Source organism: Neltuma alba, unplaced genomic scaffold (genome assembly GCF_004799145.2).
Source record: "Neltuma alba isolate B1F8T4 unplaced genomic scaffold, ASM479914v2 tig00011175_pilon, whole genome shotgun sequence".
Classification (NCBI taxonomy): domain Eukaryota; kingdom Viridiplantae; phylum Streptophyta; class Magnoliopsida; order Fabales; family Fabaceae; genus Neltuma; species Neltuma alba.
In genome coordinates this window covers 32,021-49,442 of record NW_021635903.1, presented here as the reverse complement: position 1 = coordinate 49,442, position 17,422 = coordinate 32,021, and the positions used below count along the sequence as shown (strand labels likewise).

Sequence of the window (17,422 nt, the reverse complement as noted above, 5' to 3'; positions counted from 1 at the left end):
TTGTAGATCATATTTTTAGCTTTAAGTCAAGTGGTAGATAATTAAATTTGAAAATTTGTGGAAAGAGTTATGCCCTTCCAAAGTTGGGCAAAAATACTGGAAATTCCAGAATTTACCAAATGAACAGTACATAATTTCGTGGAAACTGGCATTGATTTGTGATAAATTGATACCTATGAGTATTTTTCTATATAGATCATTTCATAATCTTCGTGTGAGACTTGGAACCACTTTGTTTCAATTTTTTTATATTTAGTTATGATTTTTCAAAGTTGACCCGATTTTTAGGAGTAACATGAATAGTAACTGAAATCAAAATTTTAAATCTTGGTTTTTACCTACTTTGAGCATTGTTTAATGATTCCGAATGGTTCCAAATGACATATAATAGGTTTAAAATGAAGGTGTGACAGAAACATATCTTCGTGATATCGTCAAAGTCAAAGGACACCAATGGGAGGATTGTTCCTTCCCTAGAACTCACATAGCAAAGAAGCAGGGATCTTTCACTTGCTCCCCTTTTGCAGTTCTTCCAGCACATGTGGTATGAAACACATGTTACGGTGTTACTCTTTTGCTATAAGAGTGTATGTCGTCTTGAGCTTATCATTAATACTGTACAGACTTAAGTCCAGACACATTCAATATCTAAACTCAAATTCTTCAACTTTATTCATCTCTATGACGTCGATGTTGAAGAGTTTGTTATCTGGCTACAGGTATTATGGAAGTGGGATTCCAAGCTTTGATCCAACTTTATTTATACAGATCTCATCTTGACTTGCTACACTTCAGTCAAGGCGACATATAGTTTGTGTTTCTTCCCTACCATATCAGCATTCTTTGCTGCTTTATTCGTAAACACAAATGTCTCATCTTTGCTCACTCCATTTAAGTGTCAAAGGCGGTTGGCCGCGTGAGAGAGCCAACCTTTTTAACCTGTATGACATACTAGACATTGTATACTTCCACACAGACACATAACGTAATGATAGAAAGATATAATTTCATTGATCATAAAAGCATATTATATTATGTTTGCATATTACATTTTACGCATGCTAAGGGCTTACACATGTTCCTTAAAAAATTTTTCACCTATTGGCTTTTCAAGGGATCTACTACCATACATTTGGTTGCAATGTATTCTACAGTAACAATCTTTTGTGCTATATAATCTCTGACAAAATTATATTTGATGTCAATATGCTTGGTCTTGCTGTGATACTTGGGATCTTTGGTGTAGGCGATGCCTACAGTATTGTCACAGTGCACTAACACCAGATTGGTACTCTTGTTTTCAAATCCAAGGTGTTCTATAAACCTCTTCAGCCATAAAGCCTCTTGTACCGCAGCGGTGCATGCCACAAACTCAGCTTCTATTGAATGTAGGGCAATGCATGTTTGCTTCTTGCTACTCCAACATATGGCATCGTTGTTTAGCAAGAAGGCATAACTTGAAGTTGACCTTTGTTCTTCTTCATCTCTGCCTACATCAGCATCGGAGTGCCCAACAAGACACAGGTCGCTTCTTTTGTAGCACAGTGCATAATTGGAAGTGCCCTTTAAGTATCTCAAGATCCTCTTCACTGCTTTCCAATACTTTTCACCGAGGTTAGACTAGAATCTGCTTACCAGTCCCACTGCATAATAGATATCTAGTCTTGTACACATCATTGTGTACATCAGACTGCCAACTGCACTGGCATACGGAACTCTTTCCATCTTCTTTTTGTCAGATTCGGTTTTGGGACACATGTCAGGACTCAAGGCTACTCCAGTAGCAACAGTAGTACTCATGGGATTGTAGTCTTTCATGTTAAACCGCTCAAGAATCTTGTTGATATAACTCTCTTGTGAAAGAAAGAGGATTCATTTCGAACGATTTCTTTGGATCTTAACTCCAAGTATATATTCTGCTTCACCCATATCTTTCATCTCAAAATTCGATGAAAGCTATTCTTTAATAGCCACCACCGAATATAAACTATTTCCTGCCAATAGTATATCATCTACATATAAGGATAATATGATAAAATTACCCTTAAACTGCTTAATGTAGATGCCAATAGTATATCATCTACATATAAACTATTTCCTGCCAATAGTATATCATCTACATATAAGGATATTTGAAGTCATATAAGGTTATTGCTTTGTGAAACCTCAAATACCACTGTCTGGATGATTGTTTCAAACCATAAATGGACCTTTTAAGTTTACAAACTTTGTTCTCCTTTCCTTTTTCAATGAAACCTAATGGTTGTTCCATATAGATTTCTTCATCCAGATCACCATTCAGGAATGCGGTTTTTACATCCATCTGATGTAATTCTAGGTCTAAACTTTTTACTATTGCAAGAATAAGTCTAATTGAGTCGAAATGCACAACAGGTGAGAAAGTATCTTCATATCTATGCCTTCCTGTTGTGTGTATCCCTTTGCCACTAATTGAGCCTTATATTTATCAATTGATCCATTCACTTTTCTTTTAATCTTGAGAAACCACTTGTTCCCAATGGCTTTACGCCCTTTTAGAAGATCAACTAACACCTAAACTTGGTTCTTTTTCATTGAGTCCATTTCTTCTTCCATCACTTTCATCTATTCCTCCTTGGCAAGACTTAACAAGGCTTCTCGTACAGAACGGGGCTCATCATCCCCTCCCAGAGTAACTAGGAAAGATTCTCCTTCTATTTGAAAGCGTCTTTTGGGAACACATTCCCTGTTACTCCTTCTGACGAGAGCTATTTTCTTTTCTTTCTTTCTTTGTTCAGGTCTCGGTGTTGACCTTTCTTGGCTCCCACTCAGACTAACGCACCTAGACGATTCTAGTTTGTCAATTTGCTCTGTATTGTCTTATTCATGTGTCTCATAAAGAGAAACAGTGCGGTCAACATCTCCTCTATTAGGAAATTCAGTCTCAATAAATGTGGTATCTCTTGATTCTATTTCAGTACTGTTCCATCTTCGTTTTCACCTATGAAAATGTATCCTTTTGATTGTTCAAAGTACGTTATAAAGATACATTTCTTTCCTCTGGACCCAACTTCCCATGCTTATAGAAACCGTTATGGATATACGCCGCTAACCCCCAAGGTCTCAAGATGCTTAGATCTGGTTTGCATTTCGTCTATAACTCGTAGGGTGTGGAAGCAACTGATTTTGAGGGTACACGGTTAAGTATGAAGGTTTTCGTTAACAAAGCATCACCCCAATATGAAATTGGCAAGTTTGCTTGAGCCATCATAGATCTAACCATGTCTAAAAGAGTTCTGTTTCTTCTTTCAGCAACTCCATTTTGTTGTGGAGTGCTAAGGATAGTCAGTTGTCTAATTATCCCCTTTTCTTCAAAGAGTTGTTTGAATTGTTTAGATAAATATTCACGACCTTGATCAGTGCGTAATGCTTTAATTTTATTATCCATTTGATTCTCTACCTCGTTTATGTATCGTTTGAAGCACTTAAGAGCTTTAGACTTATGTGAGATCAAATAGACATGACCATATCGTGAGAAATCATCAATAAAGGTAATAAAATACCAAGCTCCATGTCTCACCTCATACTCATTGGACTGCATATGTCAGAATGGATTAATTGCAATGGATTTTCAGCTCTTGTTCCCTTACCGAAAGGCTTTCTTGTTGCCTTACCAATTAGACAATTTTCACACAGTGATATTTTCATATTCAGAATTGCACCTAACAACTCTTCTTTAGCTAATTTAATCATTCTATTTTGATTAATATGTCCTAGTCTAGCATGCCAGGTGTTTATATCAACATTACTTGAAGAAATAACAAAGCATTCATTACTATTAAAATCACCAACAATATCCAAAACAAAGAACTTTTTAAACAAGAAAGCTGAACCATAAAGGACTGAGTTGCTTAAAATGTCTGCAACTTTACCATGAAAGTTTACATCAAACCCAAACTCTAAAAAGCATAAGATAGAAACCAAGTTCCACAGGATGTCGAGAGCGTAAAGTACATCATGGAATATTAAGGTATTCCCACCATGCAAAGTAAACTTGCAAGTGCCCAAACCTTTAACCTCGATCTTTGCATTGTTCCCAATGTAAAGCCACTTGCTTTGATACGACAACTAATGGTACTCAAAAAAGGATCCTCGATCCCTGATTACGTGGTCTGTGGAGCTTGAGTCTATAATCCAAGAAGAAGAAACGGGTTCTGTTAGAAAAACAGTACTAGAAATATATGAAACATGTGAATTCACATAATTCACTAATACCTTTTCATTCTCAGTCTGTTTTTAACAGTCTCGTGCGAAATGGCCTATTCTCTGACAGGCAAAGCATTTGACCTTCTTCAGTCTAGCTTCTTCTTCCCACCTTTCTTTCCCTTCTTCTTGAATTGCTTCTTTCTCTTTTTGGGTTGAGGACCACCCTTCTTCCCTTTCTTTTGGAACTTCTTGCCCTTCGTAGAATCAGGCCTTGATTGGGAATTACTAGCATCCTTAGTTTAATAAGCTTGTCCAGAGGTCTTGTAAGCCTCTAAACATTCATCCTCCAGCTCCAAGTGCTTAGCTACATCGTTAAAAGTAATGATGCTTTCATTATGGGTCAGATTACCCTTCATATGCTCCCAACTAGTAGGGAGCAATCTGATAATAGCCTGTACTTGCTGTTCATCAGAAAGAACATATCCAACTTCCTTAAGTTCTCTGATCATGTTGGCCATCTCTCTTAAATGTTGCTTCATAGGATTGTTTGGCTTAAGTTTGTAGATATCAAACCTAATCGTTAACCTCCTAAGTTTAGTAGTGGAAGTACCACCAAACTTATCCTTCAATGCTATCCACATAGCTCGTACAATTTTGTGCCTCTCAAACTCGCACATTATGTCATCAGCCATGGCACTTAGAAGTGTAATTCTTGCTATACTGTTTTTCTTCTTCCAAGCTTGGTAAGCTTCGTGGTCTCTCCCATGTTGGGCCGTGTTCCAAGCTTATGTATTCTATAATGACAACCAATAACATAATTGCTAAGCTTAATAAAAGGGAAAAGCTTAACGGGGACAACTGGGACATTTAAGGTAGAATTCGGTATTCTTCTTATCAATCATGTATTGGATGTAACTAGCGAGCATGCCATTGATGCCTTTTATGTTTGTCAGTTTGGCCACATCTCTTTCAACTATACTCATAGCTAAAGCAAGGGTACAGGGTTGATTCACCTCTTCTCCTTCCTTAACTTCGGTTTGATCGGGAAGACCAAGTGAATCATTAAAGACCAAATAATGCTCGGCACGGAGGGGTTCAATGGGGAACAAAGTTTCCAACTCAAGTCCAGAATCCATTAACTCCTCCAGATCGTCTTGAAGAAGCTCTTTAGGGTCCTCCTCAGGATCCTCATCCTCAGGTTTATATTCTGGAACTCCATCATCCATGTATGAGTATTCCAATGAACCATGTTCGATATTTTCAGTGCTACCAAAAGCCTCTTGCTTCATTTTCACCTAAAACAAAATAATATAAATTATTTTGAAAATTCTAGAATTTTTATCCATATAAAAATACCAGAAAATACACTGAAATACTAAAAAATAGATCCTTAATTGTCTCAAAAATTAACAAATTATATATCAAATAAAGACCTTGATTTTATGGATTTTTAGAGACAAATCACACCTCAAACAGAGCTCCCATGGGCTTACACGCATCCCAAGAAGCATAAAATCTGAGAAAATAAAAAATTTTAAGCCCCACTCACGCTATCGGCGCGTGAACTCCACCCGCCACATGAAGCCTACAACCGGCAACACGTATTGTGCCGGCAGCCTCCACGCGCCACCACCTCTCAGGTGGTAGTGTCCACGTGTCGAAGCAGTGTACCACGTGGCGACACGAGCCGCGTGGCAGTTCTAGCCAAAAAAAATTTTAAATTAAATTTAATTAATTATAATAATTTTAAAAAATTTTGGAAATAGGTTAGGCCTGGTTCGGTCCTATCCGGATTCAGACCAAGCCAGCCCAACCAGGTAACCCCCTTTTTTTTTTTTAGGCAATACTAAAATGGCGTCATTTGGGGGTTGGAGGTTGTCTTCAACCTCCAGCCAGGTCTGACTGACCCGGATTCCTTCGCGAGTCAAGTCCGTCAAACCCAGAACCTTCTCTCCCCCATATCTCCTCCGTCGGATGTCCGTTCTTTGCTTTCTTAGTGTCATTTTCTTCGTTTTTTCGAGCTCTACGCAATGGAATAATTTTTGAAGCCTAAAAACTTCATTTTTGAGACACCAAAAAATGAACACTTTAACTGTTAAAAAACGAACCATACAGATTATGAGTTTTATGGGGGCAGAGAAGCAGTCTATCATATCTACTTATAAATATAAATCAGAAAACAATCATACTGGAGTATAAATGAAAGGATTTGCATAGTATATATGTGAAGCAAATCTATGGATACTCAGAATCGAAAGGAGGAAAAAAACAAGAAACACTAGAACAGAAAGGCATATGAAACGCAAGCCACAAAATGACAGCAATAGAAAAATAAACCCTCGCTCTGATACCATTGTAGTGATTCGGGTATACCTGGAGTGTATAATAAATTCAGATAGCCATGCGCGGAAGTCTGATCACTGTGATGGAGTCAGACTATGCTTCACAATAAATGCACAAGGGAGCGAAGAGCCAGAAAGAAAAAGACTTTTTTTTTTTGCGAACTAAGGGAGGGAAGCCAGAAAATACATGTGGCGGTTTTCTTATTTAACTACCTCCACTTATCCCATTCCTGTAACCATTTCCTCCTTAGTTTAAACCAAGAAAAGGAGTATATCGCAGTTTTCGACCCACATGTTATGTTTATTTACACAAGAACCTCAAAGTAAATGGGTTTGGATCCAATCCACCAAGGGTGGACTGACCCATTTTCTTACAATATTTGTTGGGGGAGGCACACTTTTCTTTCATATTCTCATTGTAGGATATATATGTCGTAAGCCCCACTTTGATCCATTATTCTTCTTCGAACCTGAGGTTTTGAGGCTTTCGACTTTTTCTTTCATCCTTGTTGCATCTTATCAAGACAAGGGCTCTCCATTTATAACCGTGATTGTGATACATTATACACATTTTTCCCTTTTATTTATATTTATGAACGTGGAAAATGGTTGTAATCATTGTTTTAAGTTTACTATTGGAGTTTCTCTGAATTGACATTTGTGTAACAGAATAATTCGACATAAAATTGGTAAAAACCAAACCTGTTGCTATTTTGTTAAAATATAGTTGCAGTTAAAGTTGAAAAATATGCATTGGCCCTTCATTCAAAAATAATAATTAATAAAAAAGTAAAATAAATAGAAACAATTTTGAAGTCTAGCCAACGAGATTAGCTTGCATATATAAGGATAGAGTGAGGTATATGAATAGCATCTAAGTACCATTGAGATGATGATAGACACAGCTTTCTGTTGATATGAAATAAGACCTAAAGTCTTGTTTTAGAACGTAACAAATTTTTGGTCCAAAGAACACAACAAATTTATAATGATTATTATAACTAGTACTCCCTCTTGTTTTAAATCTAAAAATTAGTAGAAGAATTCGCTTTATTCCTAAATATAAAACTTCAATCCACTTCATTTCGTAAATTTATAAGTTTTCTCTAAACTCTCATCATTGATTAAACATATATATATATATATATATATATTAACAAATTTTGTTATCATGAGAGTAGTTCCAAATATACAAATTATTAAAAGGGATATTTTAGAAAACTAATAAACATTTTTATGGATAACAAACTAAAATATTTTCTTAATTTTTATAAACTAATTATCTAACTCATACATTTAGGATAAGATAAAAGGGAGTAGTATTAATCATATATGGTCATTTGAAAAAAGGCATTTATCAGCTACGAGTACTTTTTTCTACAAACTATGGGTACTTTTTTTCCTATGCAACTATGGGTATCCTTTTTTCGGCTATGCATAAGTTTCTTTTTTTTTTATTATTGAAGACAATGTTGTTTAAAATATTGATGGGTGCTAAACGTTTGGGACCCTGAATGCCTTTTATTTTGAGCTTTTGTGACATATCCTAAATGGATCGGTGGTTGAAATTTTGAAACATGGAAGAATATTTGGGCATGATCATATGGCTAAACTCGTTCAGCCCAGTTGTGTGGACTAGGCCCAATTCTAGAATTTCCACTAATCACTATTTTTATCTTTCTTTTTTTTTTTTTGGGCTTTGCCGGCCTGACACGCATCGCTTATGATCCGCGAGACTTCAACATTAGACAGTGAACAGAATTGTTTTTAAAATTAATTATCATGCATTTGCATGCGATGTGCTATATGATTAAAATATTCTCACATTTTCCAGTGAAAAAGGAAATTATGACAGTATTTGGATGAAAATCAAACTATACCTTTAAAAGTGATTTTATGGTGTATAAAACATATTTTGTTTATCCAAAAATCACTTTTAAAAAGTATTTTTATATAAGTTAAGACAAAATTTCTCTGACATATTTACTTTGTATATTATGAAATCATTTATAAAATCATAATTTGGTGTCCATATAATGAAAGGACTTTAATCTCGACTTGTATAAAAGTACTTTTTAAAAATGCTTTTGGGGTAGACAAAAAACCCTTGCATTAAGAAATAGTTACGACTTATTCGAGGTACCTGGGTTGCAAGCAATGTTTTAAAAACCGGACCGGACATTAAACCGGAAACACTAACGGGTCATGGTTCAATCGGTCGGATCGGTCAGACCGTTTGGTTGGACCATTAATATAATAATTAAATTAAAAATGATATTATATATCTTTATAATGATATGTGTAAAAAATAAAATATCAAATCATTAAAAATTTTAAAAAATAAATTGTCTAAATACATATACACATTTAAATTATTTTAGTCATTTATATTTTGGCAAAAAATCGTTTCATATAAAAATATTTCAATAAATTTTATATAAATTTTGAATAAATTGATTTATTGCGGGAAAAAAAAACACACACAACGGAATATGAACATGCTTGTAAGAGTCTCTTTGTAAATTGGAATGGAAAAACATGAGATTTGACATTAATCTGATCCTGTGATGTACCTAAAAGACCTACTTATTTCCGCTCTCGAGGTGCATTTATGTGATCTTACTTTTCACAGAGCACGCTTCTTCAACTCTCTACGCAACTCACCCCTTTGCCCGTTGGGCAGTGCCTCATATGCCGGTGTCCATCAACTCTATTTCATTTTAACAATTTCAAAACTCTCCCCACACCAGTTGCAGCGACCTTCAGGATTCATTCGTGTTCTTCTTCTAGGTTAGATCAAGTTTACCTCCTTCTTCTTTTAGCTGTTCTTCCCTTTCTTTTCTTTTTGTTGCTTCTTTCTTCCTTCTACCATTTCGTCTTTTCCCTTCTACGGTCTATCAGTTTTCTTCCTTCCCAATTCATCTTCACTTTCAGTCGACAACGTTAGACCCACTCCAACTCTAATCCGGCCGGTTTTTAAAAATCCGTTCCGGTTCGCGGCCCAAATCCGGTTTCCGGCTCAACAGCCGGTTCAAGACGGCTCAATCTGGTCTAACCTTTCAAACGGTTTGAACGGCAAAAATGGACCGTTGATGCTTTCGGCCCATGGTTCGACCGGTCCGGGTTTTAAACCATTGGTTGCAAGCATTGGTATATTAATTATTACCATACACATTGATTTATTATCATACTCCACCCAAATGAAAAATATTTATGAATCTATCATATTCACGATCTCTTGCGTAAGAAAATATTTCATATCAGTTGAGTCAAACGATTTTTACATATCCATTACAACTTTTCCCAATCCCCGGCAGTAATATTATTACATCTATCTACTTAATTAATATGAAAATTATATATTACATTGTTTATTTTTAAAAAAATGGAAATATTAGCGATAAGAGTTTATTGTAAAATAAATTATATGTCCTATAATTTAATGGGCAAAAGGTATTTAGAATTTATAGGCTTAAATATATAATATTTTCATAATCATTTTTAAGTTCTTGTTTAAAATTTATTTCTTGGTTAGTTGATATAAAAATAGCACAATAGAGTTAAATCGTCATTTATAGAGATAAGCATACAAATAGTAATAAATATTTAAAGAAAGCAAAGAAAAGAAAGGCACCACGTGACGTTGCAGTTGACTTATATATAATATATATAGACGCACACACTTTATCATTGTATGAAATAAGATGCATGCGGAGCATTAAAATATTGTTTTCTGTTATTCCCGAGTTGCACGGGTCTATCGTTTCCGCCAAAAGCCTATAATATTTATATCCTTGATTTCCAGCAAACATATACCTGAGCTACATTTGATTCGTCTTATTCATTTATGTACGTACAAGTTACCATCGTCTTTCCACATAGAGGAAGGAACGGGACACTAAAATCCGAAGACAAGAAGGTTCATATTGCAGAGTGATGAATGAGATTCTTGTTCTTGCTCTTGTTTTGCTCCAGATTTGTGCTCAGTTTGCAACTTCTGGTTCACCTGTTCACCGCCTTCCTGGTTTTGAAGGCCCTCTTCCTTTTCATCTCGAAACTGGGTTAGTGCTCAATTCCCCAATTTTCAAACTTTAAAGCCTTGCTTCTTCATTTGGACTTTGGTAAGCTAGAATATTATTTAGGACTTTTGCTTAATTAAATAAACATTAAATCAAAATTTAATTTATTGAGATTGATCGTGGTAAATATGCAGCAATTAATTTATCGCATTCTAGGAATATTTTTGTTTCCTAAAATGTGGGTATTTTAGCTTCATGACACTATGAATAAAGGATGCCTCTGTCAGTTATTAGTTGCAACCATTGAGTTTTCTAAGTATCTTTCTCCTTCTCTTTCTTTTTCTCTCTTGCGGAGTGCATTTGCTGTGCCATTTTAGTATAGACTCTATTATATTGGTCTACACTTTGCGTTTGGTATAGGCTCTAATTAATAATCTAAATTCTGTGTGAGAGCTCCAGTGATCCAATTCGAATCTACATATTATGTTCTTCTCCTCTTTTATTTTTTTTGACATGTGGTATATGATATGTGTCTACGTAGGTATGTGGGAGTGGGAGACTCAGAAAAAGGAGGACAAGTGTTCTATTATTTCATTGAGTCAGAGAACAATCCACAGGAGGACCCTCTTATGCTTTGGCTCACTGGTGGCCCTGGTTGCTCTTCATTTTCAGGCCTCATTTTTGAAATAGGTCACTCCAAATCTGTACTCCTCATCTTTATTATATGCTTATTATGTTTCTCTAAACAAAAAATATATATAATCTAAATATTGGGCCCCTGTTTTACACAAGCTTCAGATTGGAAACTGTATTATTCACCACTATTTAAATAGTGTGATTTTCAATACTTATATTATACTGCCTCTTATTTTTAACATAAAGTAAGTTGAGGGTTAGGTTTAGTCGAAATTATAATTCATCAATTTATTTTGCCCTATCGGACGGGATACTTGAAAAATATAATGTACTCCAATCCTATTTATAAGGCAAATAGAAAAGATTTTTTTATCCTATTTATAAGTCAGATCATTGAACTTTTTAGATTAATGTACTATTTTATATTTCATTTATTATAGTTTGCATTATTATTTTCATACAAAGTGTATATATTAAATAAGAATGAAATTGAAAAATTGTTATATTTTAATGTAGTTTAAGATTTTCCTAACTCATATAAAAAATGATCCAAATACCCTATAAATAGAACTAGAGGAGTATATATTAAATTTGATTTTTCTACCAAAATAGCTTAGGTCAATTTAATAAGACTTTTCCTCAAGGTTATGTATCTTCAATTTATTCCCATTAGTCAATTGTTCGGCTTTAATACAGAGACTTATTTTAAGTTTCAACATGCTTTATCAAAAAAAAAAAAATTTTAAAAAAAAGAGAAATATTTTAAACTCTATTAACTCTATTTGAAAATTTAATAACTTTTTATAACTTTACTGTATTTAATATATGAAATTTGAAGAACATAACAATCTGTTCAATAATAAATGAAAGCTAAAATAGTCATATTAAAAATTTAATGAAATGATTTATAAATAGAAAATCTCCCTTGGCATTATAACTATAAATATACATAAAACAAAGTAGTATTCTGATAATTTATAAGTGCTCTATATATACATACTCTCCGGTGTATATTACCTGTTGCCGTCAATTAAATTGCTTTTCAAAAACGTTTCATTGCTTTTTTTGTTTTAATTATAATATAGGTCCGATCGCATTCAAAGTTGAGAAATACAATGGTACCCTCCCAAAATTGGTTCGGAGGCCTCAAGCGTGGACAAAGGTGAAAAACCTTTTTCAAGTTTACTTATAGGAAAAATGACAGAAAAATACCTATTTAATTTTAAAATAACAAATAGATGATTTTGACATATTTTAACTTGTTAAAACTATTATAACGGTAGTCAAAACTATTACAATAGTAGTTAACATAATCTATTTGTCTTTTTAAAATTTAACAGATTTTTTTTGGGGGTTATTTTCCCTTACTTATAACTAATCTAGTTTTAGATTGAATTCATCTTCATAAAAAAAATTCTTTGAAAAGGATTTTTTGGTTTACCGGTATCATAACAGGAGGATCAAAACAACCAAAAAGAAATATTAATATAGAATGATACAAGAAAAAACAGTAAGAACCAATAAATTTATATAAACTTTTCTACTAGGAATATGATTTTGATTTTTGTTCATTTTGTTGATCTAGGCATGCAGCATAATTTTTGTAGATTTGCCTATTGGCAGTGGCTTCTCCTATGCAAATACCCCTTATCTTCAACGAGGTGACTGGACTTTAGTTAACCATGCCCATCAATTTATTAGAAAGGTACGTACAATATCAATCCCCAATAACTCCAAACTTTATTTCTCACCAATTTAATTATGAAATCACTACCAGCAGTTTTTTCACTCAGCCATAGAGAAAATTGTAAAAAAAGATATTGGAATTACAAAAACACAGATAGGGACCCTTGACAACTTCACTATGGCTTTTAACAATTTCATGACATATTATTATTATCAAAACCCAAAGTGAAGTTGTCAAGGGTCCTTATCTGCGTTTTTACAATTCCAAAGTCTTTTTTTGCGATTTTCCCACAGAACTATATATAGCTAATTAGTCAACCCCAATATATATATTTATGAAATCCATGAAAAATTCATTTCATTCATAAACTGAAAAAAAAAATGCCGGTTGCCTCACAAGACATTTTGATGATGCTCAACTCCTTTTCAAATTATGATATCTGTTCTTCTAATAGTGATTTAGTTAGGATTTTTTTTATTTTCCATTTTTAGTAATTCTGTTATAGTACTATAAACTCTGCTTTTTATTATTTATATATATTGTCTTTTTATCAAAAAAAATTACGGGCTGCCTCAAATATTGTACAATATGCAGGGCGATCCATAGACCTTGTTATAAAATTTACCGTATTATATTTGCAGTGGCTCATTGATCATCCCAGATTTTTGTCACATCAAGTTTATATTGGCGGTGACTCGTATTCTGGCATTCCCGTTCCTGCTATGGTTCAAAAAATTTCAAATGGTAAGATACTCTTTAAAGAACTAAAACAACAGCGAATTCAACAAGTGATTGAATTTGCTAATTCCATTGCAAATTAAAAAAAGACTTAGCGATGGAATTAGACTGATTAATTAGCAATGAAAATTTTATCGCTAATTTGCTGCTTTTCTGGGTTGAATAAGTATTGGATGTTAAAATATCCCATGAGAAACTTGGCATATCCGCTTTAAAATTTTATTGGTTCGCAGGAAATGAGAAGGGTATCCAGCCATGGATAAATCTCCAGGTTCGTAATTTATTTTCTCAAAATTTGTCTTTTATGTAATGTTTAGCATTTAGGAAAGTCTTTTCTATATATAAAGAAAATGGATACACTTATCCCATTTCTTTTCTAGGTACAATTCTCAATTTCTTCCCAAGAAAACACTTTTCTGTGCATCAAATATTGCCTTCACTGTTTTTGCTTTATAAAATACTTAGAAACTTTATTAAGGTTAATTAACAAGGAGCTCATCGTTTGAGCAGGTCGTTCCACCAAAATATGTCTTTTTTATTGTTATGTTATGTTTAAAGTAGATTGAAACTAATGTTTCATAATAAATTATTCTTTCAGGGATATGTGCTAGGAAATCCCCTCACAACAATGGAAGAAGAAAATTATTTGCCCTCATTTGCTCATGGAATGGCGCTTATTTCTGATGAACTTTATATGGTATATTATCATCATATATTAATTACATTTTGAAAAATTGATATGATTATATTATGATTATGAATCTAACAATTTATTTTATGAACAGTCGTTGAAGAAAAATTGTAAAGGAAATTATATAAATATAGATCCAGAAAATAAATCATGTCTGAGAGACTTCAACATTTTACACGAGGCAAGCAACTGTCACATTATTTAAACACATATACTCTTTTAATATTTCAATTATAAATTATATAATAATCAATAATTACCTTGTTATTAAACTGTTTTATTTTGTTTGATCTCTCAGCTCATTTCAGGACTTAGTGAATATGACACTTTAAATCCCAAATGTGAAATGGCTTTGAATACGCCTCATGGATTTTTCAGTAGAAGATCTCTGATCAACAAATTTCGAACGACCCTAATTAGTTCTCGCCTTGCAAGGCCACCTTTAAGTTGCCAAGTAATTTTTTTTTTTTGTATATACTTAGTAATAATTTCTTTTTAAATCCATTATAAACTTATTTGATATTTCATTTTCGTTTGTTTCTATTGTTTAGAGTTATGTATATTTTCTCGGCTACGATTGGATTCAGGATAACAAAGTTCAGGAGGCACTACATATTCGAAAGGTTTGATTATAATTATTTTCTCCTTCTTTTTAGAAAAAAATAATTAAGGCATAAGATCTCTCATGAGTTTTGTAAGTTTTACTAATTAAATTAAAAACTTTACAAAAATGTGAAATTTAATCAAATCTAAGGTTTTAAAGGTTGGTTAATTTGTGGTGCAGGGCAGCAAAAGGAATTGGCAACGTTGTAATCCCTTCGATTATAGTTACGACATCACCAGTGCCTTTCCATATCATGCAAATCTAAGCCCAAAAGGCTTTAGATCTTTGATTTACAAGTATGTCTCTTTTCTTTAAAACTAATCTAGCGGCTTCCATTTACAAGTTACTCGAAGTATATTCATATATTATAGAATTTGTCAGAATTTTTATATATTATATATAAAGCATTGATAATAATTACAAATTAATTGCTCATTATTATACATACAGTTGAAAAATTTTAAGAAAAAGGTTTAAAAAAAATTCATCACCAGGTTATTATCATTTTATGTCAATTTTTGAATAATGAAGACCTAATTACAAGATATTTAAATACTTTGTTGATGCAGTGGAGATCATGACCCAATAGTTCCATTTATGTCGACTCAAGCATGGATCAGAGATTTAAACTACTCCATTGTTGAAGACTGGAGACCTTGGCTTGTTAATGGCCAGGTTGCAGGGTGCGTATATTATATTCACACACTATACCTAATTAGCTTATGAATATAGTGTGATTTGTCTTCCATGTAGCATAACTTTGGAAAAATTATATACTAATTTTGTCTCTTAATATAAAATCTAGTTAATTAATTGGAATAGATTAAGAAAACTAATTAAATTAGTTTTTTTTTTCAAAATATGCATGCTACCTTTTCTAAAATACATTCTTAAATTATTTGTATTGAAACTATCACTTAATGTAAACTCCCTTAACATATATAATCAATAGGGATAGTTTAAAAAAATTATAAGTATGGGGACAAAATGAACTAAGGTTTTTATATCTAAAACCAAATTCAACTACAAATTAGCTTTTATATTAGGGACTAAAGATATTATGTGCGTGCGTGAATTTGACCATTGAAAGCCAAATTGTAGTATTCAAAATTTGATTCAATTTACCTTTGATATATGTATTTTTCTTCTCTACCTCACATATTTGTTTCCTTTGGACCAGATATACGAGAAGGTATTCTAATAAGATGACATTTGCCACTGTAAAGGTAAGAACAAAGAACGGGAAGTTCACTAAGTAACATGAAATATAAGCTGTGTATATATAGTATTATTGATTTCTTGGAAGACAAGAAAAACGAAGAAGGGTTGAAAATAATTGAAGTGCGCATTAAATAATTAATTTTGAAGTTTAATCTGTTGGTTTTATTTATGTAAATTGCAGGGTGCTGGACATATAACTCCGGAGTACAAGCCTGAAGAATCTTTTGCGATGTTCATTAGGTGGATATCTAATACGCCTTTGTGGGTAGATATATAGTCTCTTTCATTCACGATTACTCTGCTCAAAAGCAAGGATTCGATGAAACGACCTCGCATTGCTTCCCGCTTCCTTTTCTGTGCCAATTTGTTCTCTTATTAGATATGCACACACAAATCACAGGGCCCATTTGGTGTACTAAAAATCTGGCTCGGGAAAGGGAAAATCAAGGTTTTCAATAAGCCTTGGTATGTTTGGTTGGACAATTTTATCAGTAGCAATTCTCTGGCAGTGGGAAATTTTCATCTATATAAAGGAAAATGGGTCCCCACCCCCTTTTTATTGCAACTAATTTTCTAGCGCAAGCAAGCAAATACGAAAGACAAGTCTGCCCCACAAAACATATGCTATTGCTCTCTCCCTTTTCTCCTTCTCCTATTGCTTCTTCCTCTCTTCTCATCAATAGATAAACAAAATATTTCATTAATTAAAAAACAAAAAGAATCTTTGAACGGACAAGGAGGAAAAGCATTCTGCAAATGCTTTAAAAGGCAAACATATGCACCTGGAAGAATATCAACACAAGGGTAAAAATATCACCCAAGCTTGAGCTATAAGCGCTCAATCATCAGATTTAGAACTTGAGTAACATTCAAGGCCAATATGTCAATATTTTTGAAGTGAAACTTGTTATATATAAAAATAGACTCTTTTCGCTCAAAAGAAAAAAAAAAGATTCTAAGCTGTTCAACAACATCTACCTCAAGAAAAATGTTTTCATATGAAATAGATATGATTTTTTAAATTTGGTTTAAAATCTGATGAGAAATATGATTCTGACCCTTACTCATTATTTCGATCATAGTTTTAAAATTACAAAGCCAATACTAGGGGGAAAAAAAACCTTTTTACAATGCCTACTCTACATTGTTTATTGTGGCAATGGTGTAAAAAATGTGACTAGTGGTATTTTTGTAAATATAGATAGATTTTTAAACCTGTTTCACATAGAACTGGTATAAATATGTACTCCTCCGGTCCTTATTATAAGACCCAATTTGACTTTTTATTTGATCCTAATT

At 33.2% G+C, this 17,422-nt stretch overlaps 1 protein-coding gene across 1 annotated transcript; it reads left to right on the top strand.

Annotated features, from left to right (window-relative positions):
- Positions 1–10,463: 10,463 nt before the first annotated feature.
- On the top strand, positions 10,464–16,388 carry LOC114762031 (serine carboxypeptidase-like 11; the record flags this gene model as incomplete). Its single annotated transcript, XM_028951482.1, has 14 exons — positions 10,464–10,588; positions 11,088–11,236; positions 12,268–12,344; positions 12,768–12,887; positions 13,511–13,613; positions 13,841–13,878; positions 14,206–14,304; positions 14,393–14,479; positions 14,597–14,752; positions 14,850–14,921; positions 15,083–15,198; positions 15,472–15,585; positions 16,083–16,128; positions 16,305–16,388. Coding segments are annotated over exons 1-14 (1,386 nt in total), but the record flags the coding sequence as incomplete, so codon positions are not given.
- Between the last annotated feature and the right edge of the window lie 1,034 nt (positions 16,389–17,422).